Source organism: Theobroma umbraticum, unplaced genomic scaffold (assembly GCF_002168275.2).
Source record: "Theobroma umbraticum cultivar Fairchild unplaced genomic scaffold, ASM216827v3 scaffold_20.0, whole genome shotgun sequence".
Taxonomy (NCBI): domain Eukaryota; kingdom Viridiplantae; phylum Streptophyta; class Magnoliopsida; order Malvales; family Malvaceae; genus Theobroma; species Theobroma umbraticum.
Genome location: NW_018397266.1, coordinates 4686630 through 4711653, shown reverse-complemented (window position 1 = coordinate 4711653; position 25024 = coordinate 4686630). Strand labels below are relative to the sequence as shown.

Genomic DNA, 25024 nt, shown 5'->3' with positions numbered 1-25024 from the left:
ATTCGAATATTAAATTTAATCTTCTTAAAAATGATTTTCACAAGCGAAAGGCAAGACACAGGAATCAGAAAACTAGAATGGCCAATTTTCTGGTATGTGGGTCCAGGTATTGGCGCATGGAAATAGAGACCACCCCGAAATAATTACATAGTTCTGTCGAAATGTGCTACAGTGAAATTTGTTTCCCAATATCATTTTTCTTAGAAAAAAAAAAAAAAGCTTTGATGGAACATGGAAATGAACAACCAGCTATATATTTGTTATTCTATTGTTGGCATGTTTAATGTAAATTGCCCCATAGTACACACAAGATATTTCTACATTGGACTGCTTTCATCTTCCATTGAATAGCCCACTGAAAACTTGGCTACTCCCTCCGAGTGATGCCTCCCACTCTACCGAGGACATCACGATCTGAGAAAGTGTTACAACAATTTCTCTCATTTCTGGTCTGTTAACTGCCTCATCACTCAAGCACCACTCTGCTAGTTCAGCCATCTGCAGCACAATGAATGAAAATTTTCCAAAGTTTAGGTCAGGGAAAACGTTTGGCTAACACAAGCAAGACTTTATGATTGTGGAGGAAGTCATGCTACCTTGTATACATCCTCCATAGGATAGCGGCCTCTAAGATTTCGATCTATAACTTCTTCTAAAGCCGATTCCGAGTCGTCTTCTTTGAAGATCTTATTAACCTGACAACAAGGTCAAAAGTATTTAAGCTTGCTTAGTTACAACTAGAAGTGAATAAACCAAACATGTTACATGCGCCTGTGACATGCAGGCTGGAACGAACAGCACATGATATCATGAATAAAGAGTGCCAATAACGATCTCTGCAATGTACTAACGCCTGGCAGAAAATGTCTCTATTCGAATATGATTTACATAGTACAGGGAAAAAATGGATTTATATATATGTTCAAATGCAGCCATTCATTCCAGCAGAGCAAGCCTAGGAGAACTACTTTTTCAGCCTTAATTCCACTGTTATTCCAGCTTAGTTTCTCAAATATGTGAATCAATTTACTTACCACTGTAATTAGTGATTTCATTTTGCTTGGCTCCCTGTTGTCACGAACTAGTGCACGTTGACCTGTTATCAGCTCCGCCAGGACCACCCCAAATGCGAACACATCAGTTTTGGGGGTCACTTGCAGCTCCATCACCGATCTTTTCAGCAAAGTATATCAGAAAAGTCATTCTGGAAACACAATTACTGCGGTGTGCGTGTGGAAAATTTGCAGTGGAGACTTTCTTCCAATAAAATAGCCTTGGATTATGATCAAGAAATAAAAACATTACTGGTTAGAGTAACTACACTTACTCAGGGGGAAGGTAGCCTGGAGTTCCAACCAATCGTGTAGCTATGAGATCTTCTTCATTAGTTCGCTCAACTAGCTTTACTAATCCAAAATCTGCCACCTAATTGCATTGTATTCCAGTTACCGTGAGGAGGATTAAGACTTATACAAACCAGAAAATAGGAATAAGAGTTCAATATTCGATTGAAATTGTATAAACTAATTATTTCAGGAATGCCTCCCTGCCTATGTAACAGATCATCCCGGGGAAGTCAAGAAATATCAAGGGAGGTTAAATTTCATGACTAGAGAAGATTTACTGAAAAAACATGATTATTCTTACTGAAGTGATCCATATGAACGTTATGCCTATAATAAGAAGTTGGACAAAATGCAAAAGTAGCAATTATATATAACGCAAACGACTTATTTTTAATACCTTTGCTCGCAACCCCTTATCGAGTAGAATGTTACTGGTCTTTATATCCCTGTGCACATACCGTGCTTTTGTGTGGTCATGAATGTATTCAATGCCTTTTGCAGCATCAAGTGCAATTTGTGTTCTTGCTGTCCAGGAGAGCGGCTGGTGTCCTTTCAGTAAGGGATCATGGAGATGATCATTGAGCGATCCATTCTGGACATACTCATAAACCAAGTAGAGGTGGTCATCCCCACTAGCAAATCCCAATAGCTCTACCTATAAAACATGGATTTTACTCGCCGTTAGAAAACAAGATGCTATTCCCAACAAGAGTTTATTCATTTTTACATGGTTTGTTAACTTACCACATTGATGTGATGGATCTTGCATAAGACCTTGAGTTCAGCAAAGAACTCTTTGGATTTGTTAGATTTCATCTTCTTTATTGCAACCTCCTGAAGTGTGAAAAGGCAAGTCGTTTGTTAAAACCTATTGGCTAAAGCATTGTCAAGGACAAGAAGGGAAAAATTAGCAAAGAAAAGTCGTTCCTGCTCTGCTAGTATTCCAAAATACACACATCCGTATCCCCCGGTTCCAATTTTCTTAGTTTCATCAAAATAACTTGTAGCCTCTTCAATCTCCTCCAGGCTGTATATCACTGGTCTCTCTGATTCAAAAGCTGTTACATCTGTAGATGCAAATGCAAAATAGATGAGTTAAAATTTCTTAATTTCTTCCTCTCCTACAATGGATTTATCCAAACAGTATATACTCAGCATTTTTAGCTGTCCGTAGCCATATCTTGTTCCTGACCTTCTTTGTTTTCCGTGTACAGCAACTGATTCTGCAAGGAAAATGCTCTGGCACTCAGGCTTTTGGATGGTTTCGGATCTTCCTCGTTAATTTGTTGAGCTTTTTTCCTCCGTATGAGAATGATCAGCAATGCAATCGTTGAAAGTACCGTTAGTGCTGATAATATGACAATAATAATTGTCCACTTAACTCTTCGCCCTGATAATTAACGGCAAAAACAAGGCAATTATAATTAAATTAGTGCAAAACAATGGACATTTGGAATCTGATCAAAGTAATAATATTAGAATTGCCTCAAGCTTCACCAAAACAACAGTAGTGGTACACATCGTATGGTCAGAAGAGCCTTTGGCAACATATTATTGGAAAAATATGCTAGGATATACTTATTGAACCAAATGAAAAATGAATGATCGAAGCAGTTCTCATGAAATTTCATGCAAAATTCTCAGGGTGAAAAATATGGGAAACAGGGACATAAATAAGGTTCAATTGCAGACGTTGAAAGTGCAACTCGTGGTTAAAGTTGTCAGTTAGCAAACATCAACATGTCAAACAGATGTTCCACCAACAATAACCTCTATGCGATTGCTTGGATTTTGCTTTGTGACTATGAAGCTGAAAATGTCAAACAAATGAAATGAAACATGGTGTTGAATTCAGATACTACCTACCTTTCTTGGGAGCTGGAATTTCATCATTTTCCATAGGCACATATAGCACAGAACCCGCAAATATGACATCCGGGTTTCGGGTAAGATCGCCGTTCAACCTCTGTACATCATTTAGGTTAGCAGACAGCAGAGAAGCAATATCTGCTAATGCATCGCCCCGCTGAACTGTATACGTTACTACGGTTTCAGGGTGACTTTCTAGGCATCCGCATAACAGATGCATAGATACTTTGTTTCCTGTGATAAAATTCCTTTCTTCTCCTCCAACTTCTAGAGCTTGTCCATTGTAAATACGAGCTGAAACTTCCGCAAACGTGTCGTTTTCTTGCACTGTATAGGATGCGTCGTAGAAGTATCCTCTGGTGCCATTACCGATGTCTTCACAAGAACAAGGGACAGGTATAAAGTAATCCTGGCTGTTACCATGGGAAATGGGGCGGAAGGTGGATTGGTCAACAGAGTAATAGGAGGCAATTTGCTCTTCCTTCAGACCGGAATTGATGTGATATAACAAGGCATCACATTTCTTGATGTCTTGTGAGCAAGGAAAAGAGTACATAGAGACATTGGCCGCACAAATTCTAGCCTGTAGAATTGCCAATAAAGGGAGGGTAATTAGAAGAGGATGGGAAACCATGGTTATGAGCATGGAAAAATTTTCCAATGAAAGAGAGAAAGATGATGACATGAAAATGGAAGAGCCAGAAACTGATCCTCTTTGTTTCTCTGTCTTTACATGTTTGCTAGCTAATTGGTATAGTTTGACAGTTTCCAGGTGGAATGCCCGCTTTTCTTAACATAAAACAGCTTTAACATTCCTGAAAACGACAAAGCCTCTTTGTAAGCAAACAATTTGGATATTGTTAATGGGTTTATCTTTAGTGGATTATCGTCGATGCTTACAACATAATTAGTTCGATAAACACCTCCGGCCATGCATGTTTCATCAAAATTCAAATGCAGGGAGCAAGCAGAGAACGTAACTCATGCACGTGGCTTAAATTAATATCGCCTACACAATAGTCAAATAAGTAAGTGGCATTCGTCCACTGGGTTGAATGCGAGTATTAGTTTTTATAAAAAGCCAAAGCTCTACATTTGAACTCATAACCTGAGGATTATATTTATATTAATACTTGCTAAATTATTTATTAGACGTGACCTTCTTCATTGGAAGCAAAGAGAAACTGAGTTGGAGCACATTGGTTACCTCGCCTTGGTAATAGCATGGTTGGCTGTCGAGCTTTTCTATCCCTAACAACGATTGTCTCCAAGTTAGCAACAGTATTTTATTCTGGCGATGGAGTGTTCCCAGTTATTCAATCTTTCTATTTATGTGCGTTCATATGAATGAACGACCATCTAACAACTAATCTAGGATGGCTCGAATTTAGGTCATGTACTGTAGGGAATTTGCAGAATGTCTTTAACTAAAATCCCAGCTGGTGAAGTGAATTGGATGCTCAAACGGGCTTTAAAATGCTGTACTCAAAATTTGGTTGCAGCCTTGTCATGTAACTTGTAAGCTATATCAAGCACAAGAAGAGGAACCGGACTTCATTTAACAACTTCTTGGCATAATTAAGCCATGTATACGTAGATTTACATCTTCATTTGCCGGCTAAGCCAGAATTTGAAACTCAAAAGAGGCTTTTATTAATCCATACACCATACCATACTCGCAATTACTAGTAGCCTTCTCTTGTTAGCTATATCAAAGATAAAAGGGAGGAAAACACCACCATGGGTAAACCATGAGTTACTTAACAACTTGTTCTTGGCATATTCAATTATGTGTTCAGGTTTATTACCTATTCATGCTGCCGGCGAGAAATACCACAATTTGATACTCCAACCATCAAATGCTCTGACAAGTGGCAAGATTTGGACTCTGTTTAAGGTGCTATATATGTCACAATTTCATTTACTGAAGAATTGCATTTTCAGTGGAGCTTTCGCTAAGAAGTATCCCAAGTAGAATCCATGTGGCAGTCCCATTTGACTTTTGGTTTTGGCTTACATTACAACTAATTAGAAGTCAGCAGCCAGGTTGCGCTAACTTACAAAGTTGTTTTAAACTATTTGCTCTTTACAACGGAAAATACAAGGGGTCGAACAAATGGTAGTATCAACAATTCGTCATTCAATAAAAGAAAAAGACAAGCATTTGGGAGAAAAAAAAGATCCTACGACAAGGGCAACTGGAAGAAAACTAATCAGGGAAAGACTGGAAAGCTCATAAAGCCCATGGTTAATGCAAAAGAAGGGATGTTCTAGCTGGAAAAAATCAGGAGGTAAGTAACTTCCATAAATCACGAGATGGTCTAGCTTGAACCAACATTTCCATTTTCTGATTTTGTTGGGATCATTTTTTGGAATGCTTTTCAATTGAAAAGTGAACTATCGGCCTGCATGTGTAGTACTACATATTATGACAAAGACACCACAAAATATGCAGAGAGATCACAGCATGAAAACAATGAACAAAACCAGATTTTAAAGATAGTGCTATATTTACTTTTGCAGCTGATGTACATTCGCTATACAATCCTATTGTGCAATTACTATTTTATTTTGCAAAAACATACTTGAAAGCTAACAGGGTCGAGACAACTTTACCGTGGGCCATCACCTGATGTAGTTGATGAACACCACTTCATGACTTGGGGAACCAGAAATAAATGACAAAGTGCTTCAGACACAACCAGAAAAGCCACAGGCAACAAGCCAATCACAGCACCATATCAGCTTCAACTTCATTGATGATTTTCTCCACTTTACTCAACATATCTACACAGTTTTAAAAAAGAAAAATGAATATTCCTTGAAAGTTTAGCAGATGGAATAATAAGATACATGAAACAATTTTTCCTGGAGAAATAGAAATTAAGCAGTATGCAAAGATTAGCAACTCTTGCCTCTTTTGATTGCAACAAAATGCTTGTTGTAGTTAAGCAAAGCTTGCTACCGGATAACAAAGGGGTGAATTTGACAACTATAACTCCTCTTAAGAAGTCAATGAGGTTTAATGGTGCAAATTTGAAAAAAAAAAAAAAGAATATTGAAACTGATACAAAGAGAGGAATCGAAAATCTTCTTCATTCCAACTCAATTCGGTTAGAAAAATCCAGTTTATATACTTAACTGGAAAGTGCAGAAACTAACTCTATAACAGATTCTAGAGGCAAAAGTGTCTTAAAAATTTGTACAGTAACGTGTGACCATTACAGCACAGTAACAACAGTAAAATGACAGTAAATGAATAAGCCTATGGTAAATCAGTAACTAACTTAACTAACAAAATAAATTTATCCTTAATACTCCCCTTAATATGAGTATGGATATTACTTATACTCATCTTGCCTAGTAATGAACCAAATGGCCTTGCTTGTAATGCTTTTGTGAATAAATCTGCTATTTGCATATTAGTAAGAGCACAACGTGGGGCTATGAAACCTTCAAACACTTTCTCCCTAATGAAATGGCAATCCATTTCAATATGCTTGATCCTCTCATGGAAGATGGGATTCTTGCAAAGGTGAAGTGCTGATTGATTGTCACAGTGTAATTCCACTGCACCAGGTTGCTTCCATTGCCTGTATTCTGCCTCTATAGAGCTCCTTGCAACCATTTGCTTCTAAGTTTTCCAACTTGCAAGTGAATTACCAAAAAAAATCCCATAACTACTAACTGATATTCTAGTATCCAAACACCCTACCCAATCACTATCACTATAGGCTTTCAAAATGAAAACAGATCATGCCCTGTCTTGGTGCCTCTTTTAGATACCTCAATACTCTAAATGCAACCTGTAAATGAATACTGCCAAACTTGTCCATGTATTGTGATAGCGCATGAACAGCATAAGCTATATCTGGTCTTGTAAAAGTCAAATATAGTAATTTTCCAATGAGTTGTCTGTAAACAGTCCCATCCTGCAATAAATCTTCCTGGTTTGCCCTTGACAGTTTATGATTGTAGTCAATGGGTGTGGTGACTGATTTAGCACCTAGGAAACCATATTCCTCCAGAAAATCTAGGGTATACTTTCTTTGGCATATAGAAATTCCTTTAGTAGACCTAGCAATTTCTAAGCCAAGAAAATATTTGACTTCCCATAGATCTTTCAGCTTACACTTAGAGTGCAAATAATTCTTCACATCACTACCAACTTGCACTATAACTTGCAATTACTATGTCATCAACATAGACTAAAAGAGCAACAAGATCAGCAATTTCAATTACCTTTGTGAACAAGGAGTACTCTACCTTTGACTGTGTAAAGCCATAGTCTACTAAGCAGCTTGTGAATTTGGCATTCCATTGCCTACAGTCCTGTTAAGGCCATTAAAAGACTTATGAAGCCCACATACCAAACAAGTCTTCTGTGGTGAGTACTCCCCCAAAGGCTTGTAACTCTGTGACAGCTCCATGTAGACTGTTCCATCCAAATCTCCATTTAAAAAAGCATTATTAATGTCTACATGAGTAAGATGCCAACCTTTAATGGCAGCTAAGGCTAGAAACACTCTCATAGTAGTTTGCTAGCCAATTGGACTGAAGGTCTCTTGAAAATCAAAGCCGTCCCTTTGATTGTAACCCTTAGCAACTAACCTTACCTTATACCTTTCCACACAACCATCTGCATGGAGTTTGACTTTGTACACCCATTTGCAGCCAACTGCATGAGAATTAGCAGGTATGGGCATCACGGTCCATGTCCCATTAGCCTGCAATGCATCTAGTTCAGATTGCATGGCATCTCTCAATTGAGCATACTTAACAGCTTGATGATAATGACTAGGTTCGTGAATATGAGATAGAATGGATGTGAAGGCTTTACGGGAAGGGGATAGCTGTGATGAGGACAGACATGGTGTGATAGGGTGATCAGTGACATTGCTAGTGTGGGATAGCAAATGATTTTGGTAAACATCAAGGTATTTAGGAGGGTTTCTAGGTCTAGTGCTTTTCTTTGGTGAGGGTATTTGTTGGAATCAACAATAGTATCTGAATTAAGGTTATCTGAAACAGGTATGGATGCAGGGGCAAAATTGGAATCAAAATTGTCTAATGCAGTTTCAAGTTCTCGAGGGAAAAATTAGAAACAAAAAATGGTAAAATAGGTTCTGAATCATCATTGTTTGTACTTAAGGCACTAGGAGAATTTAAAGGACTTTGAGCAAGATCAAGTGATGAATTTGAATCAAAATAAAAAGGCAGATTATCATGAATAGCATCACTGTTAACAGCACAGTAGACACTAGCCAATGGTAAACAATTTGAAGGCTCTAGTGTTTGCTTAGAATCCTTAAAAGGAAACAAAAATTCATAAAAGATAACATCCATAGAGATAAAGATACTATGTGTCTTTAAATCATACAGCTTGTACCCTTTTATGCCTACTCGATAACAATGAAAATGCATTTTCTTGCTCTTGGATCAAACTTGTTGCTGTTATGTGATAGGGTTGATGCAAAGCATAAGGAACCAAAGACCTTAAAATGAAAGTATGATGGTAACTTGTTAAATAAAGCTCATAAGGGGTTTTGTTTTATCAAATTGGTGTGGAATCCTATTAATTATACATGCAGCAACAAAAACTGAATCTCCCCAAAAATTTAAAGGTAATGCAGAATGAAACAACAATGCCCTAGCCACAATCTGAAAATGCTAATGCTTTCTCCCAACCACATGATAATTGATGTATGATCCCCTTTGCAGCAAAGAAATCCAAAAGGTTAAACTCAAGTCCATTATCTGATCTTATATGCTTAATGGATGTATTGAACTGAATAAAAACCATGTTATAGAATGTAGGGATGATTTTTATTACTTCAGACTTATTTTTCATCAAAAGTATCAAAGCAAACCTCGTAAAATCATCCACAACAATTAGAAAATAATGATGACCAGCAGGTATGGGGTAGAATAAGCCACCGGATGTCAGCATGTAATAATTCAAAAGGGAAAGTTGTATTAGAATGATGCATTGGAAAAGGTAACCTCTTTTGTTTTGCCAAGGGACATGTTTCACAAAGCAAATCACCTATGCATGAGACATCAAAACATTTTTAATGAAATATGTTTATTCTATTGGATGATGTGTGTCCTAACCTAAATGCTGTAGATCAAAATTCTTAGGTATTGACCTAAACACATTTACAGATGTTTTAAAGAGAAGAAACAATATTATTTGTGCTCAACTGTCTTAGTTCTTGTTCATTCCCCTGGTTCTGCATGATGTATAATCCATTGATGACTTTAGCAGCCCCATTCACTATCCATGAAATGGGTCCTGTATCATACAATGTGCATCAGTGAATGTCAAATGATGCTTACCAGTCTTAGTAAGTGCACTAGATATCAAATTGTATTTGAAAGATGGCACACACAAGACATCATGCAGCGTGAGTAATACTAGATGAACAGTTCCTATGTGTAAAACAGTGACCTTTGTTTTATTTGGTAATTGAACAAATACATTATGAGAAGCTTTATATGAAGAAAAATGATTTAGGGTACAAGCTATATGATCAGTAGCACCAGTATCCAATATCCAGGAATTATGATTGAAATTAAAATCATTTTCAGTTTGTGTTTGGCTAACAAGAACATGAGTGCAAAGACAATTTTGATTGGAAAAAGTACCTGTCTGTGATGAATTGATTAGTGGGAGTTTGGTAGGCTGATTGCTTGCTGTGACATGATCATATGCACCAGTTGAAGTATGCTCACTGATAAGAGCTTTAAGCTTCTGAACTTTATCGTTTGAAAGACTAATTTCAGACATAGAACTTGTAATGTTTTCCAGCAGCTCATTCTGATCAGCATGAGCTGCTGTCATGATGCTGTTGATAAAGAATTCCTTTTTCTTGCATTAAACTTGCCTTTAGTGAACTTAAAATCTGCTGGGAAGCCAATTAGTCTGTAACATTTTTCCTTCAAATGTCCCTTCTTCCCACAGCGTGTGCATACAATATCAGACTTGTTTCTTGGTTTGCCATCACATACAGCAGCCATAGCAGATGATTCAATCAAAGGATGAGACTGCAAGTGCAGATTTTTCCAAGACTCTTCTCTAAGAATTAGATTGTAAGCCTCATCCAGTGAAGGAAAATGCTTCATCATGATAATCTGAGACTTCAAGGCAGAGTAGGTTTCGTTCAATCCATTTAAAAACCTAAAAACATTATCTTTCTCATACTGATCAGTGAACTTTTGGAAACATTTCTGGTTATATTTCCACATTTGCAATATGGTAATGGTCTAAATAGTTTAAGTTTTTCCCACAGAGTAATAAGCTCAGTAAAATATTCATCCGCTGACCTTGTGCCCTATGAGATGCTGCAAAGAAAAAACTGAAGGTTACAAATCTTCACATCATCTAGCTGTGAAAACCTCCTCTTTAGTGTGTCCCAAATTTGTGAGGCTGTGCTCATATAGAACACAGTAGAAGCTATTGGGGGCATGATTGACTCCAATAACTAGGCCAAAATTAAATTGTTGCACCTGGTCCAAGCCATGTAAAGGTCATCTAAAACCTGAGGTTCTGGAATTGTACCATCAATGAAGCCTGTTTTATTGCAAATTGAGAGGGCCAAGGTGAAAGATCTGCTCCAAAAAGAATAGTTGCTGGAAGTTAATTTGGGGGTGATGCTGACTGAACCATGGTAGTCCGAATTATGTAGGGAAGGCTGAGTGTGGATCTTCGATCACTGACAGTGAGGATCGAGAGCTTGAAGAGACTGCCATCAAGATTTTGCTTCAATGGGAAGAAGAGGAAGACTCTGTCGGCTCTGAACTTGATTGCAAAACGTTAGATCAAGGCTCTGATACCGCGTAAATTTGCAAGAAAAGGAATATGTAAACTTATACAGAGTGAGGAATCGAGAATCTTCCTCATTCCAACTCAATTCAGTTATAAAAATACAGCTTTTATACTTAACTGGAAAGAGCAGAAACTAACCAACTCTATAACAGACTCTAGGGGCAAAACTGTCCTAAAAGCTTGTACACTAAACAGCACAGTATCTACAGTAAAATGACAGTAAATAAATAAGCCTATGGTAAATCAGTAACTAACTTAACTTACCAAATAAATTTATTCTTAATAAATTGACAGTGCAAGCAGATCAATCTCTTCGCCATGTTAAGAACAACCCAAAAAGGGAATTACAACTATGGCAGAGCCCTGCACTCTGTTCTCTGTTGACCCCTACTCTAGTAAAAAGGCTAAAGGCCCTATCAAGGATTCAAACAAAGATTGCAGGCCTTGCAAAATTTAGATGAACTAGAAATAAGTGTTACCTTGGAAGGAAGAATCTTCCATGTATCTCTGCAATGAAACAGAACTATCATCAAATGAACAGTGCTATAGGACATGGTAGAAAAGAATGCAGTTTCAGACATATTATGGCCAATTCATGAGGTAGTGAGGTACTTTTTGCCTTCTAATTACTGAAAAAATAAGCACAATATTGAGAAATAGTTTGAAAGCAATACCACAATTTGAGATTTGAGATCAATTTCCTCAGATACTGTTGGTTGTTTGGCAGCTACATCATTTGAGTTAAGGAAAATATGTTATGAATTCAGTTGGCAGATATCTCTGTATATATTTAAGGCAAGAAATCTACCTTGTTCAGCAGTAGAGCGGCAATCAGTCAGTAAGGATGTGAAACTGGGAGGCAAGGCTGGAAAAATCCCTTCAGAATTGTGATTAAGGATGGCATCTTGATCAAATGACTGCTGTTCAATTTCATAGCTCAAACTGGGATCCATCTGTGGAGTGTAAGAATTGCCAGCAGTCATATCACTCAACTCCTGACAAACTCTGCAAACATCTGAGTCAAGTCAGTATCTCTTTGTAATCCTTAAAAGATTCTTCCTAATTTTTCCAGTAATTTATCTTCAGATCCATCCAAAAAATATATTAAGATCTTCTGCAAAAAACAAACAGGTAAGAGAATATCTTTTCAGTTGTCATACCTACCTAGAAGGAAGTCCATTACTAGATATGAACTCTGTTTGGGTTGAAAAGTCAGATCCAAAATCTCTGTTTAAAGGCTCAATTTCATCCTCACCCTTCAAGTTCTCCTGAAAGAGAAACAAAACAAGCCACTATCATTCCAAGTATAAAAAAATAGATTTGTAGCAGTAGAGTACAGTTATTAGTTTGACAAAGCTACACAATCTTATTATAAGAAGTAAATAATTCATGTAGGTTTATGTCTACCCTCAGAGTATTCATGAATGATTCTACATCACGAAGTGTAGAAAATCGCAATGCAAACTTCTGGATCTGCAAAAATAGAAGAAGACCTTAAGTTTGCAGCAATAAAGGAAAATGATAAACTTGTTTAGGTCTGCCTTTAAAAGGCAAAGGAACAATTTATAATGCCTAGATATCATGGGCATACATAGCAAGAATGTATTGTTAAGCTGATGTATTGATCATCTCAAAGAGACCACGGTTTCCTATTCTAAGCTCTCTTTGGCTGATGTTATCTTCTTTAAGTGGCTCTAGAAAAAAGAAGGAAGGAAAATGTGCACATCTTTTTCTCATACATCATTATTTAATGAAGTTCGCATACTTTGTAAGTTCACTTTGGTAACACCTTTCCTAATTTTCTCCTATGAAGTCAAACATGTTAAGGGTAACATGAAAATTTGTAAGCAAACAAGGGATGATGTGATGACTGATAATGGTTTTATGACGGTTTTATGAAAAAAACAATACAGAACAAAAGGCAAAAAATATGAATATACCTTGCCGGTTTTGACTAATCTTAGACCATGAAATGCAAAAATATGTCCTTGTAACACAAAGTCAGTAGTGGCTTACCTCGTAGGCAGAGTCTTTGTAGCTTACAAACACAGATCTGCTACCTCTAGCAGGAAATTCAGGGATGCATTGAACCTGAGGCCAGGAGAAATGCAGCTTGGAAATATAGTGCTCTTCCTGCACCATGTAACAGAATCTGATTTCCTTGTGATGGTAGAAGGCCAATCAAATTAAGTAAGAGCATGAGCATAAGGCCATAAATGCAATCCGCCAACAGATTAACAACTGAAATGCAACTTCAACTAATATGTTCAGATCAAGTTAAGTTAAATACAAGCGGAAACTAAACTTTTATAGACTTTCACCTGCATACGTTCCTTATAAATTAAAATGAGAAAATTGAAAACGAAAATAAAAAGAATCCAAATATAAAAGATGTATAAGACAAGATTCTTGAAACTCAGCGAAATAAATCCAAGTAAATAAAGTGAAGGACGCTCACGAGGAGACATAAATTCAAATTTTAGAGCGAAAAAACTAATGGGTCTAAAGCAACTATTATGCTGGCTATTCCCATGAGCAAAAGATTTGCTCCTTAAGCAATCAACAACCAACGCTTCTCCGAAACTGAATTCATTCGCATGTTCGCAACACTAAATTTGTTACTGAGAAAATGGATTACGTTCAACCAAACAGAACTCATAAACGCTTAAAAGATTTGATAATAAATCAAATTAAAGCTTGCGAGGTTCTAAACCAATCGAAATTATGATCTAAAAGAATCAATGATGAACAACTCACAAGGATCTTCTCGCTTAAACGAACGACGAGGATCGCTTCGGAGCCTGAGAGATCACTGATGATCTGTAGAGAAGCGGCTGGGAAAGAAGTGGCGATCCAGTTGCCTTGAGGCGCGCGAAATCGTCGGTTCTTAGGGAGAGGTACGAGAGAGGGACACGTGGAAGGGAGAGATGGATAGTTCATGAAGCGAGCGAAAAGAACTTGCCATTGGTCTTTAATGGCGTTTACTGGCTTATCGTTCTCTTGGCGATTGGTTTCTACGACTACCACAGATCCCGCCATTTTTTTCACTTTTAAAATTCCTTGATTTATTGAATAGCGGTTTGAAAATGGGGGTAGAGAAAAATAAGATATTTGTAGGCGTTTCCCGCTCAATCCACGTGGAGTGGGTCGGTTATAGACCAGATCCAAAATAGCAAATGTATAAAAAATGTAGAAAATTAGTACCGTCTATCCATGATTTTCTGACCGTAGTATCATTCGTATTCATACCACACACGTTATAATGTTCTCTTTGTAAAGTGCACAAACTTCAATCTAAAATTTCAAATGCCTTCCGAAATAGGATTTTCTCTTAAACTTTTCAAAATCAATTTGGTTGAATTTATCATTCCATGTTTGATTTCTATACTCAAAATAAAACATTACCATGTTTTTTTTCTTAATGAAGAAACTATAATATTAAGTTGAAATCATCTTGGAAAAATATATTCCCATCATACCATACAATAATAAGTTCTCAACTCTTGCCCCATAAATATTATAAAAAACATAAAAAACATAAGAGAATTTCAAATTGACTTAGAAATTAGCAATCATATTGGCTTCATGACATATGTAGGTAACTTTGGCCTTTTATTGTCTTTGTAACAACTCCTGAATTGCTGTGAGTAAGTTCATATCAACATGCGGAGGAACAACAAACGTTGAAATAGCATTCACAACCATCTTGTTATCCACTTGAAGCCAAAGTTTATGAATCCCTGACTCCTAAGCCAATTTCAACTCATAAAAAACTCCCTATACTTCCGTTCTATTAGAAGAACATGAACCCAAATTTACTACAAATCCATTTAAATAGAAACCTTCATGACACTGAATAACCCCACCAGTAGCGACTTTACAAATTGAGTGTCGAAAAGCCCCATCCGTGTTTAGAGTTACCCATCCAGAAGAGGGAGTTTGCCAACCAACAAGAGTCTCTTTCTTATGTACCAGAGATCTAGTTAAACTATCCAACTCAGTAAAAAAGATACGTGTTGAAATCGACATACTACGAATCAAATGCAAATGATTCATCACAGAAACAGCTTTACCTTTTAAAATAGAAACATTGTGCCACATTCACATAAGCCAGCAAGCAATGCCAAAGATGATGACCCACGGACAATCAAACATCTTCACACGGTTGTCATTTAAATTTGTAAGCAACCAAGCTGTTAATGGTGCCTTCTATCTTTGGAAGGAACAAGCCGAGACCACACCACCATTGCCACGGAACAATCCCTTAAAACATGAAGGATTGATTCAGTTTCTAACCCACACTGCACACACTTGAGATCCTTTATTAATTGTTAGCTCTATCTCTCTGCATTAATTAATAATTTCCCATGCAAACATTGCAACAGAAATGTCTTACTTCGATGGGCACCTTGCCATTTCCACACGGTAAGTTTGTTCTTCACTCTATCAATCAAATAGGAAAAAGTGTTATTTCCTTTTCAACCACTACATAACAGAACCCCAAGGTATTTACCTAAATCACTCGAGTAATAGAAGTTCGAACAATTTTGCAAACTGTTTACACAAGCAATGCTCACATTTTTTAGAACAATAAAAAAGTGATTTATCCACACTCATTTTTTGTCCAGAACATGCACAAAAGTCTGCTAAAACCCCTTAGATAACCTCTATTTAGTCAATAAAAGCTTCAGCAAACAACAAGTCATTTGCAAAAAAAATAGGTTAAAGGTGGACATCGGGGGCTTAGTTTAACCAGCTTCCACAAACCCTGTGCAACAGTTGCATTAATCCCTTGTGCAAGTCGTTCTATACAAAGTACAAACAAATATAGAGACAAGAAGTCACCTTGATGTGCTCTTTGTGAAGGTGTAAAAGCAGATGAATGAGAACCATTCCATAACATTTTACTATTGCTACCTCTCCAACTGCGTACCAATAAGTCCACAACTTTATTTGGCATTTTGGCGTCGAACAAAGTATCATATAGGAAATCCTAACTTACACTATCATATACTTTTTCTAAATCGATTTTAAGCATCATCTGACCTGTTTTACCTTGCTTCTTCCATAATAAGTGCACTACTTCCAGAGCAATAATAGTATTGTCAATGATCTGCCTACTCGAAATGAAACTAGCTTGTGTACTTGCCATTAACGAACCCATTATAGGTTTCAATCTGTTGGTGATAACTTTCATTAACACCTTGAAAACAACATATAATAAATTGATCAGACGGAATTGGGAAATGAATTCTGGAGTAGTTATTTTCGAAATCAAAACAATAAGAGAACTACATAAACTTTCACCAAATTCAACCCTCTCAAACACATTAGACACATAGTCAATCAAACTCTGACCTACAACAGCCCATTGAGATTGAAAAAATGCCGCATGCAAGCCATCTAGTCTTGGGGCCTTTGTTGGTTTCATTTCAGACAAAGCAGTATGAACTTCCTATCTTTCAATCGGTCTTATTAAATTCATAAAAAGAGTAAGAAACATACCCTTGATAGGATAACACAGCACATCACCGTTCTCTTTTGACTACACCGTTTAAAAAATGAAACTGCATGATCCTGAAGTAACAACTGGTCATCACACCAATTCCCTTCCCAATCACGCGATATCAAGATCTTATGCTTATTTCTTTTACAAGCAAGACGAATATGGAAATATTTGGTATTAGCATCACCAAATTTTAACCAATCCGTTTTAGATTTTTGCATCCAATAGATTTCCTCTCGTTGTACCGTCTATTCATATTCAACTCTCAAACTATGTTCCAACTCCCTAAGTTGGTAAGAAGTTCTATTTTCCAATGCTTTTTCAACACCTGCAAGTCGGGCAAGCAATCTCCTTTTTACTGTGAAAAAATTACCAAATACTTCCCTATTCCATTGTTGGGCTTTAATGGAAAAATTCAAAATATTAGAATATAAATTACTCGAATTTTCGAAAGCTTGTTGCATATAACTATTAAAATTACAATGAGATAACTAGGCAATTTGAAAATGTAACCTAATAAAAGGACACTAACTTTTAGATTATGTCAAAACCACAAGAAGTGACCTGTAATTTGATAGTGCTCGGGGCATATGATTAACTAATGCATCTGAAAAAATTAGTTGCCAATCCATGTTACAAATAAACTTATCAATCCTTTCAGGCACCAAGCCTCTCCTCCGGGTATATTTTGGTCCCTTAAAACCCAAATCCAGTCATTTATAATTATTTATAAACTGTTGAAAATGCACACAAGGATGATTGCTTTTGGAGGACCCACCTATTTTCTCATGATCGACTAGAAAAGCATTAAAATCACCCATTAAAATCCACGGCCTTCTTACAGTCTCAACAAAAGCAGATAACTCTTTCCATGAAGCCCTTCGAATGAGAGAATAAGGATTACCATATATTGTTGGAAAAAAACCAATATGACCCTAAGAGATACTCAATTGATAGATGAATACATTGTGGATGATTACGAATTATTGAAAGTCAAGTTTTTTCTTTCCAAAGCACCCAAATCCCTCTAGAAAACCCAGTTGCCTCAATTGTATGTGAACGATCAAAATGCAGTACTTTAATAATTTTATCTATTACAATTCCACTAATCCGTGGCTCCTCCAAAATAAGAATGGAAAACTTAAATTGATTAACAAAGTCTTTCAACACAACAACAAAATTCCTACCTCCAGCACTTTGACAATGCCACACAATTATTTTAAATCCATTAAACATAGTTTGAAGAAAAATGATAATATCACGGGTTACAAAAACAATCTTTGCAAACTTGCCTCTTTTGTCTTGGCTAGTATTATAGTCAGTCTTTAGTAATAGACTTAGCAGAGAGGCTATATGTTTAAGAACTAACTTGTGATACAAATGAAGGGGCATTCCCGAGAGCCTTACCCAAGCAGTGACATTTGAGAAATTAGTTGAACCTTTCAAATAGTTTGGTGTCCAAGGTTAAACCAACAAATAATGCCCTTATATCATCCAAGGGCCTTTTAACAACGCTGTAAGATAGTCACTTTGCTCCTCAAACTTAACCAAAAAACACTCGTCGTCCAAGTCCACTGTTGAGTATTTTCCTTTTGGTGCCCATAAAGTGACAATCTTATCACATAGGATTCTATAGGAAATTGTTCATCCCAATATTCTAATGATTATGGATCGACTCCACTGTTTAAGGAGTTCTTCATGTTTCCTTTCAAAAATTTCCAAAGCTAGGCATCCCTCTATAGTATCCACTTAAAAATCATCAAAAAGATCCTATATCCCATCTGTAATCTTTGATTCACTATCCACATAAACCTCCTCCTCACGATTCATTTCCTCATCAGAAAAACGATTCTCTTCCAATACTAATGCCTCATTACCAGCATTCATTAACGCCTCCTAGAATGAAGGGTTAGTACACTAGTTTGTCTAGGATTCAACATTAGAACCAACACCATTTCCCGAACAAAACTGTGGCTTTTTCCTAGTGCTATCATCCAGGATTGATGGTGTAAGGGTTGTTTTCACACTTAGTTCAGTAATGACCATGACCGTCTTAGAGAACAAGTTAACTCACTCAATCTTTGGATTTAAATCTGGCTTATATCATATAAGAAAAATAGTTATTAATGTTAAAAAAATTTCATTCATATTACATGTACCATTTCCATGTTTTGTTGACTAAGATTATTAAAGAGTTCTTTTTTTAAATAAGCCCCATGCATAATGCATTTTTGACAATAGACTTTTTTATAATTTTAACTGTTTTAATTTAAGAGAATTAAAATTTACACAAAATTACCCTTAATGAAATCGACCCATTTATTTGGCTCCGCGCCTCAACCCGAAACCTATTAACAGGTCAAGTATGTTTAGATCTGCACTTCAAACGAACTCATATTCTTTGAGCTTTCCTTGTCAGACTATTCATCTCTGAAGTATTCCTTACTAGAAAGAAAAACGTTAAAAAATTTAAATATTTTGAAATAAGTTTTGATATACGAAGAAAATCTTTGAGTGTTTTGAGCATTTTTAAGCATTTTGGATTGATTTTTGATATATAAAGAAAAACTTTTGAATATTTTGAGCATTCTTTGTCAAGTAGGCATATTCATTAATTACGTTGTAAAATGAAATATAATGTATCATTTGAAATTGTTGATCTTGTTAAATGAAATTCAGTAATTTTGGTAATTTTTTGACATTGCGTGACTAATTTTTAAGTATTGCGTGACTTACTTTATATATTACGTGACTGATTTTGGGTATTACGTGACTTATTTTTAGGTATTGCGTGACTAATTAGTAGGCATTGCGTGATTTGTTAGTAAGTCATTGTGTGACTGGTTAGTAAGGCATTGTGTGACTTAGGCATTGTTTAAAAATCAATCACACAATGCTTAAAAACCAATCACGCAATGCTTATAACCAATCATGTAATACCTAAAAACTAGTTATGTAGTAATTAAGTCACGCAATACTTAAAAATCAGTCTCGTAATACTTAAAATCTAGTCTAATCAATTTCAATTGCTTAACTTTGGGGTTCTATGATTCTATGAATAAGCCAATAAACTCAAGAACCTAAAACACAAACTTTTTTTTTTGGCTAAGCCATGAAATTATGCATTTCATAAAAGATAAGTTACAAAACTCTATAATCCTCTAAAGCAAGATAAAATATATCTCTATCAGGAGGGCTTTGCTCATTTCCCTTATGCAAAAATAAAATATACTCTTTTTACAAAAAATTCCTTGAATAATTTCAGCTTAAAATCTTCAATAAACATTCTTAACAATCATCCTAATCCTAAACACAATAAAATCGTGAACCACCATAAAATCCATCAAACATGCTTTAGCTATCCCTTCTCCTTGAGCCCTGAAAACATCACCAAAAAGCATCTAGTTACCACATTCATCATGTTACCTGCAATCACCATAGAAGAGCAAAATCATTATTTATCACTCTTGAAAACCCCAAGATCCACCATCCAAAAAAATAAATAAAACAAATTAAGAAAGAGCTTAATGTTATCTCTATTCTTTGGATAACGAGATAGATAGTATTTGACCAGAGAAAGAAATCGAGATTTAATTTTAAAATTTTTGTCTGAATGGCGAGATAGAGAAAACTGAAACCATTTTAATTATCTGAAATTGTTTAAAGGGTATTATTGTCAAGTCATGCCAAAAATTGGTTAAAAATAGTTAAAATTATAAAAAAGGTTATTTTTGAATTAAGTTTATGAAGAAGGTTATTTCTTATAATTTTCTCATAATAAAATTTCTATAAATAAGTTTACTGAAATAATAAAATGATCATGTATATAGCTACTCTTGCTTTTCAGTTGCACAACCATGGTCACTATTGAGGACTTCAATGCGTTTTTATTTTCATATGAGAAAGTTAGGGCCTCTGCCAAAGTTAGCCAACCTTGTAATATTTTTCAAAGATTTGCAAATAGTGTTGAGTCATTGGAATTAGGATTCCGAGGGTTTAAATTCACTTGGTCAAGGGGACTAGTCTCCCAACATTTAGATAGAGCTTTTTGCAACATCAACTGGCGTTTATTATATAATTCAGCTTCGATTCACCACCTCCCTTGTATTGGCTTTGATCATAGGCCATTTCATAACTTGGGTGATAATTGTAATATTCATAATAATAAAAGATTCTTTTTTTACGCTGTTTGGTTAACACATGCAAATTTTGGAAAACTAGTACATAATTCTTGGGATGGATCTAAGAGAATACAAAAAGCTTTCTTGGAGTTTGCAAAGTAGGCCAAACATTGGAATAGAAATGTGTTTGGCAACATCCTTTATAGAAAAAAATGTTTTCTAGCGAAAATCAATAACATTGAGAAAGCATTGGAGAAGAGGGAATCCAAATAGTTAAGGGACCTTGAATATGTTCTTCGACTTGAATATGAGACAATGCTTCATCAAGAAGAGATTTTTTTTATGCAGAAGCTAAAAGTTGATTGGTTAAAATTTGTTGATATAAATGCGAAGTATTTCCACCTTAGAGTAGCTCGTAAAGGAAATAAAAATAAAATTTTGGGACTTCGGACACTAGATGGACAGTGGTGTGATGATCAAGCTACTCCGTAATTACAAGCAGTAGATTTCTTCAAGAGATTGTATTATAAGGAAACGAGTTCTTTTCCATCATACCTAATCAAAGGATGGTTCCTTAAACTTAGTCATTCGACATTAGAATCTATACAAAGACCAATAAAAGACAATGAAGTTTATGAGGCTCTTAGTGAGATGAAACCACTCAAAGCCCCAAGGATTGATAGTTTTCTATCTTTTTTTTTTCAGTCACATTTGAATAAAGTAAGGTAAGATGTCATTATATATGTAAGGTAAGTTTTCGCTAGTGGCAAGTTTGGAACTAAATTTGGTAAGTCCATTATCATGCTAATTCCTAAGAATAATTATCTTAAGTGTTTGTTTAGCTTGACTTTTTTTCAGCTTATCTACCTCTTAAAAGCAAAAGCCAGGCCAAACATGATTTTTTGATAAGCTTTTAAAAAAAAACTTAAAAAAAGCAACCTTTTTTTAAAAAAAAATAAAAAGAGCTTAAGGAAAAACTCTAGGGAAGAGCTTTCTCTTCTTTTCTTTTAAAAATATGTTAATTTTTTAGAAAATATCCCTCTCTCAATCAATCTCCCACTCCTTTCCTTCCTTTTGCAAATTATTACTCTTCAACGTAAATCACGATTTCTCTCTCTTTTACATCTCTCTACAAAAACTTTAAAAAATGAAAGACCTAACAACAGAATGTCAAAATCTAGAATTTTTTTGTTTTTACAAAGATTAAGAGAAAAAAAATCTAAAATTCAAAACTACATTTTTTTTAAAAAAAAGACCCAACAACACTATATCAAATCTAGAATTTTCTTGTTTTAACAAACATTAAGAAAAAAAAATCTAAAATTCAAACTGCATTTAGATACTATTTAAAAGTTTTTTCTTTTTTTCACCAAAAAGGATTTTAATATTAAATACATCGTTTCCTTTTTTCTCTCTTTTTTTTTGAAATTGAAGTATCATGGTCCGATTGCTTGCTAGATCAACAAAATCTAATACTATTGCTAATATACAAGTTTGAGAATTGTTCCATTTCTTTATTGATTTCTTTGATTTTAACATTTGAAATTATATATAAACTTGAAGCATTATATTATGACTTATTAGGTGATTGAAGATATCATAAATATTTTTATGGTAATTTAACTGATATTAGGGCTTATATAATTTCTTTTGTTAAATAGATTACCAAATAGCTTTAACTTAATTTTAAAAGTTATTATTTTTCATAAGAGCTTAATAATAGCTTTTAAGTTAAAAATAAGCTAAGCCAAACAGGCTCTAAATCTTTTTCACAATTCAGGCCAAATAGTCTGTTGCCTTTAATTTTTAAAGTGGCAATAAAGGTAGTAATGAATAAATTGAAACCCATTATGAGTGACTTAATTGAGGAGAATTAGTCTAGTTTCATTCTTGGAAGGCACATCATGGATGATATCATTGTTACACAAGAGATCATGCATTCTTTTCAAAGAAAACATAGTCGAACAAGGTGGATGATGATTAAGATTGAACTTAAAAAAAGCATACGATCATCTTAGCTAGGAATTTATCGATGACACTTTGCTTGATGCAAAAATATCGAACACATAATTGTTCGCAGTTGGAGATGTTGCAGCTCACAAATAATTTGGAATAGAATTTTATCAAACAGTTATTTTCCATCTCAGGGTGTTGGCTAAGGAGATCTGTTATCAACTTAACTCTTGGTAATGTGTTTGGAGAGATTGGCACATGGCATAAGATCAACAATTAATCAAGGATTGTGGAAACCCATAAAGTTAAATAGAAATGGTCTTCCACTTACCCCTTTTTGGCAGATGATTTTATTTTATTTACTAAAGCCGCTACTGAACAGCTAGAAGTTATTAAAGGGTTCTGGATGATTTTTGTAGTTGCTTCGATTAAAAAGTTAGCATACAGAAGTCTTTTTTTTTTTGTTATAGCAATGTTAATCGAAGCACTATTGATGCATTAGTTGAATTTTCTGGTTTTGCCTATACCAAAAAAATCACAAAATACCTAGATGTCCCTTTGATTTCTGGTAGGAAAACAAAGCTTCTTTTCAATATTTGTAGGAAAAACTACGAAACAGATTGAGTTTGTGGAAAGCTTTTACATTTTTTTCTACTGGCAAGCTTACATTAATTAAATTTGTATTGTTCATGATCCCTTACTATATTATGCAGACAGTGGCCATCCCAATAGAAATATGTAACAGGAAGTTCTTTGCTAAAATTTCTTATGGGGAGGTGATGCAAATTTTCAAAAAGTCCATCTTTTGCAGTGGATAGAGGTTTGTAAACCTAAGGATGAGGGAGGTTATGGTATCCGAAACTTGAGATTGATGAATAAGGCATTCTTGTTGAAAGCATGCCATGCTGGTAGTTAATGGCAAAACTGCAAGTTCTATGGGTTAAATCAATCTATGCAAAATACAATTGCGGTAGGGATGCTTGTCTTGATACTTTTCAGAATTTGGGTTCATCTTCATTCTGGCGTTCCTAGTGCAAGATATGGGGTATATTTAAGAAGAATATTTGATGGGCAATAGATGATGGGCTCACAATTCGATTCTAGAAGGATACTTGGGTGAGTGACAAACCATTGGTTGAACTGGCTGAAGAAAATAACTGAACATAAAAGTTTCTCAGGAAAATTACTTGAAGAAGAAGAAGAAGTTGAAAGAACTTTAGCAGAAAAAAACAGAGAAAATAAAGTCCAGCTCAAAAATTGTTGGATCCAAAAATCACAGATCTAAGCTGTAAAACTTGTATTTATACTTAGCCATAACAAACTTTCCTTATAAATCGGATCAAAGAAATAAATTTCACTACAATCGAAGGACAACTTTTATAGAAAAACAGAAAAGAAAAACCAGAAGAATCCATGGCTATTGGCTTTTACAACAGACACTAAAAAAAAATTAGACTAAAACGACATCAAAATGAAGCGTACAAGACGCAACTTAAACAAAACGACAACAACACACTACGTATAACAACAAAAGAATTAAAACAGTCAAAATAACAAGACGAACTATCGTATTGCTCTCAGCTCTTTAACAGCAACATTTTGCTCATTTTGAAAGCCAACTTTCTTCAGCCTCCAGAATATTACTTCCTTCCAATGACCTTTGTAAGCTTGCTTCACGGGTTAAGAATAAATCTTCAACACAACCCCTTAATTCTTAATCTGTTGAACTCCAATGCAAGATCTCAAATACTCAAATCTCTCTTTTCCTAGGCTCTTTGTAAAAATGTCAGCAAACTGATCATTTGTTGAACAATGCGCTAACTCTATCTCACCTTCCTTTACAGCCTCCCTCAAAGCATGATACTTAACTCTGATATGCTTTGTTCTTCCCTGTTGAACAGGGTTTTTAGCTATGGCAATTGCTGATAAATTGTCAACATTAATGAAAGTACCCTTTTCTTGTTTGAATCCCAACTCATCCAATAGTTTCCTTAACCATAAAGCATGATTGGTAGCAGCTGCACAAGTAATGTACTCTACCTTAGTAGTTGACTGAGCTATAACTTGCTACTTGTTTGAGCTCCAGGCAAACACAGCACTTCTAAAAGAGAAACAAAAACCTCCTGTGCTTTTAGAATCATCCACAGACCCTGCCCAATCACTATCTGAAAACCCTAAAAGCTGACTGTTATCTTGCTTCAAATACACTAGTCCAAAATCCACAGTTCCTCTCACATACCTCAAGCTCTTTTTTGCTGCTGCAAAATGAGTCTCAGTAGGATCTTGCGTGAATCTTGACAACAAACTTGTGGCAAACATTATATCTGGTCTAGTAGCTGCTAAATACAATAATGAACCAATGATGCTCTTATACAGTTGCCCATTTGTTTTAGCAGAACCA

At 35.4% G+C, this 25024-nt stretch overlaps 2 protein-coding genes across 3 annotated transcripts; both read right to left on the bottom strand.

Moving 5' to 3' along the window:
- Positions 1 to 244: 244 nt before the first annotated feature.
- On the bottom strand, positions 245 to 3861 carry LOC110423641 (lysM domain receptor-like kinase 3). 2 transcript variants are annotated; one of them, XM_021437929.2, is made up of 9 exons: positions 3213 to 3861; positions 2539 to 2736; positions 2259 to 2413; positions 2091 to 2177; positions 1744 to 2001; positions 1328 to 1425; positions 1035 to 1173; positions 597 to 695; positions 245 to 498 (listed from the first exon to the last, which is right to left on the bottom strand). In XM_021437929.2, the coding sequence occupies exons 1-9, from the start codon at positions 3859 to 3861 to the stop codon at positions 334 to 336; spliced, it is 1848 nt and encodes a 615-aa protein (XP_021293604.2). In that variant the 3' UTR covers positions 245 to 333. The 2 variants fall into 2 exon arrangements, with proteins under 2 accessions (XP_021293604.2, XP_089640809.1); XM_089784683.1 differs by having other exon boundaries at positions 2091 to 2180; positions 2283 to 2413.
- Positions 3862 to 5632: 1771 nt separating this feature from the next.
- LOC110423640 (poor homologous synapsis 1) lies at positions 5633 to 14082 on the bottom strand. The gene is made up of 8 exons (XM_021437928.2): positions 13801 to 14082; positions 13060 to 13176; positions 12451 to 12516; positions 12208 to 12311; positions 11852 to 12048; positions 11718 to 11770; positions 11523 to 11550; positions 5633 to 6002 (listed from the first exon to the last, which is right to left on the bottom strand). Exons 1-8 carry the CDS (start codon positions 14080 to 14082, stop codon positions 5944 to 5946), a joined length of 906 nt encoding a protein of 301 aa, XP_021293603.1. The 3' UTR covers positions 5633 to 5943.
- Positions 14083 to 25024: the final 10942 nt, after the last annotated feature.

Excerpts from the sequence above, each read along its gene's own strand:
- LOC110423641 (XM_021437929.2), bottom strand. The coding sequence starts at position 3,861 with ATGCTCATAACCATGGTTTCCCATCCTCTTCTAATTACCCTCCCTTTA. Across the intron at positions 2,002-2,090 it reads AGATCCATCACATCAATGTG|GTAGAGCTATTGGGATTTGC; the intron begins GTAAGTTAACAA and ends CATGTTTTATAG. Across the intron at positions 696-1,034 it reads TGAAATCACTAATTACAGTG|GTTAATAAGATCTTCAAAGA; the intron begins GTAAGTAAATTG and ends CCTTGTTGTCAG.
- LOC110423640 (XM_021437928.2), bottom strand. The coding sequence starts at position 14,082 with ATGGCGGGATCTGTGGTAGTCGTAGAAACCAATCGCCAAGAGAACGAT. Across the intron at positions 12,312-12,450 it reads CATTCATGAATACTCTGAGG|GAGAACTTGAAGGGTGAGGA; the intron begins GTAGACATAAAC and ends TTTCTCTTTCAG. Across the intron at positions 12,049-12,207 it reads AGTAATGGACTTCCTTCTAG|AGTTTGTCAGGAGTTGAGTG; the intron begins GTAGGTATGACA and ends AGATGTTTGCAG.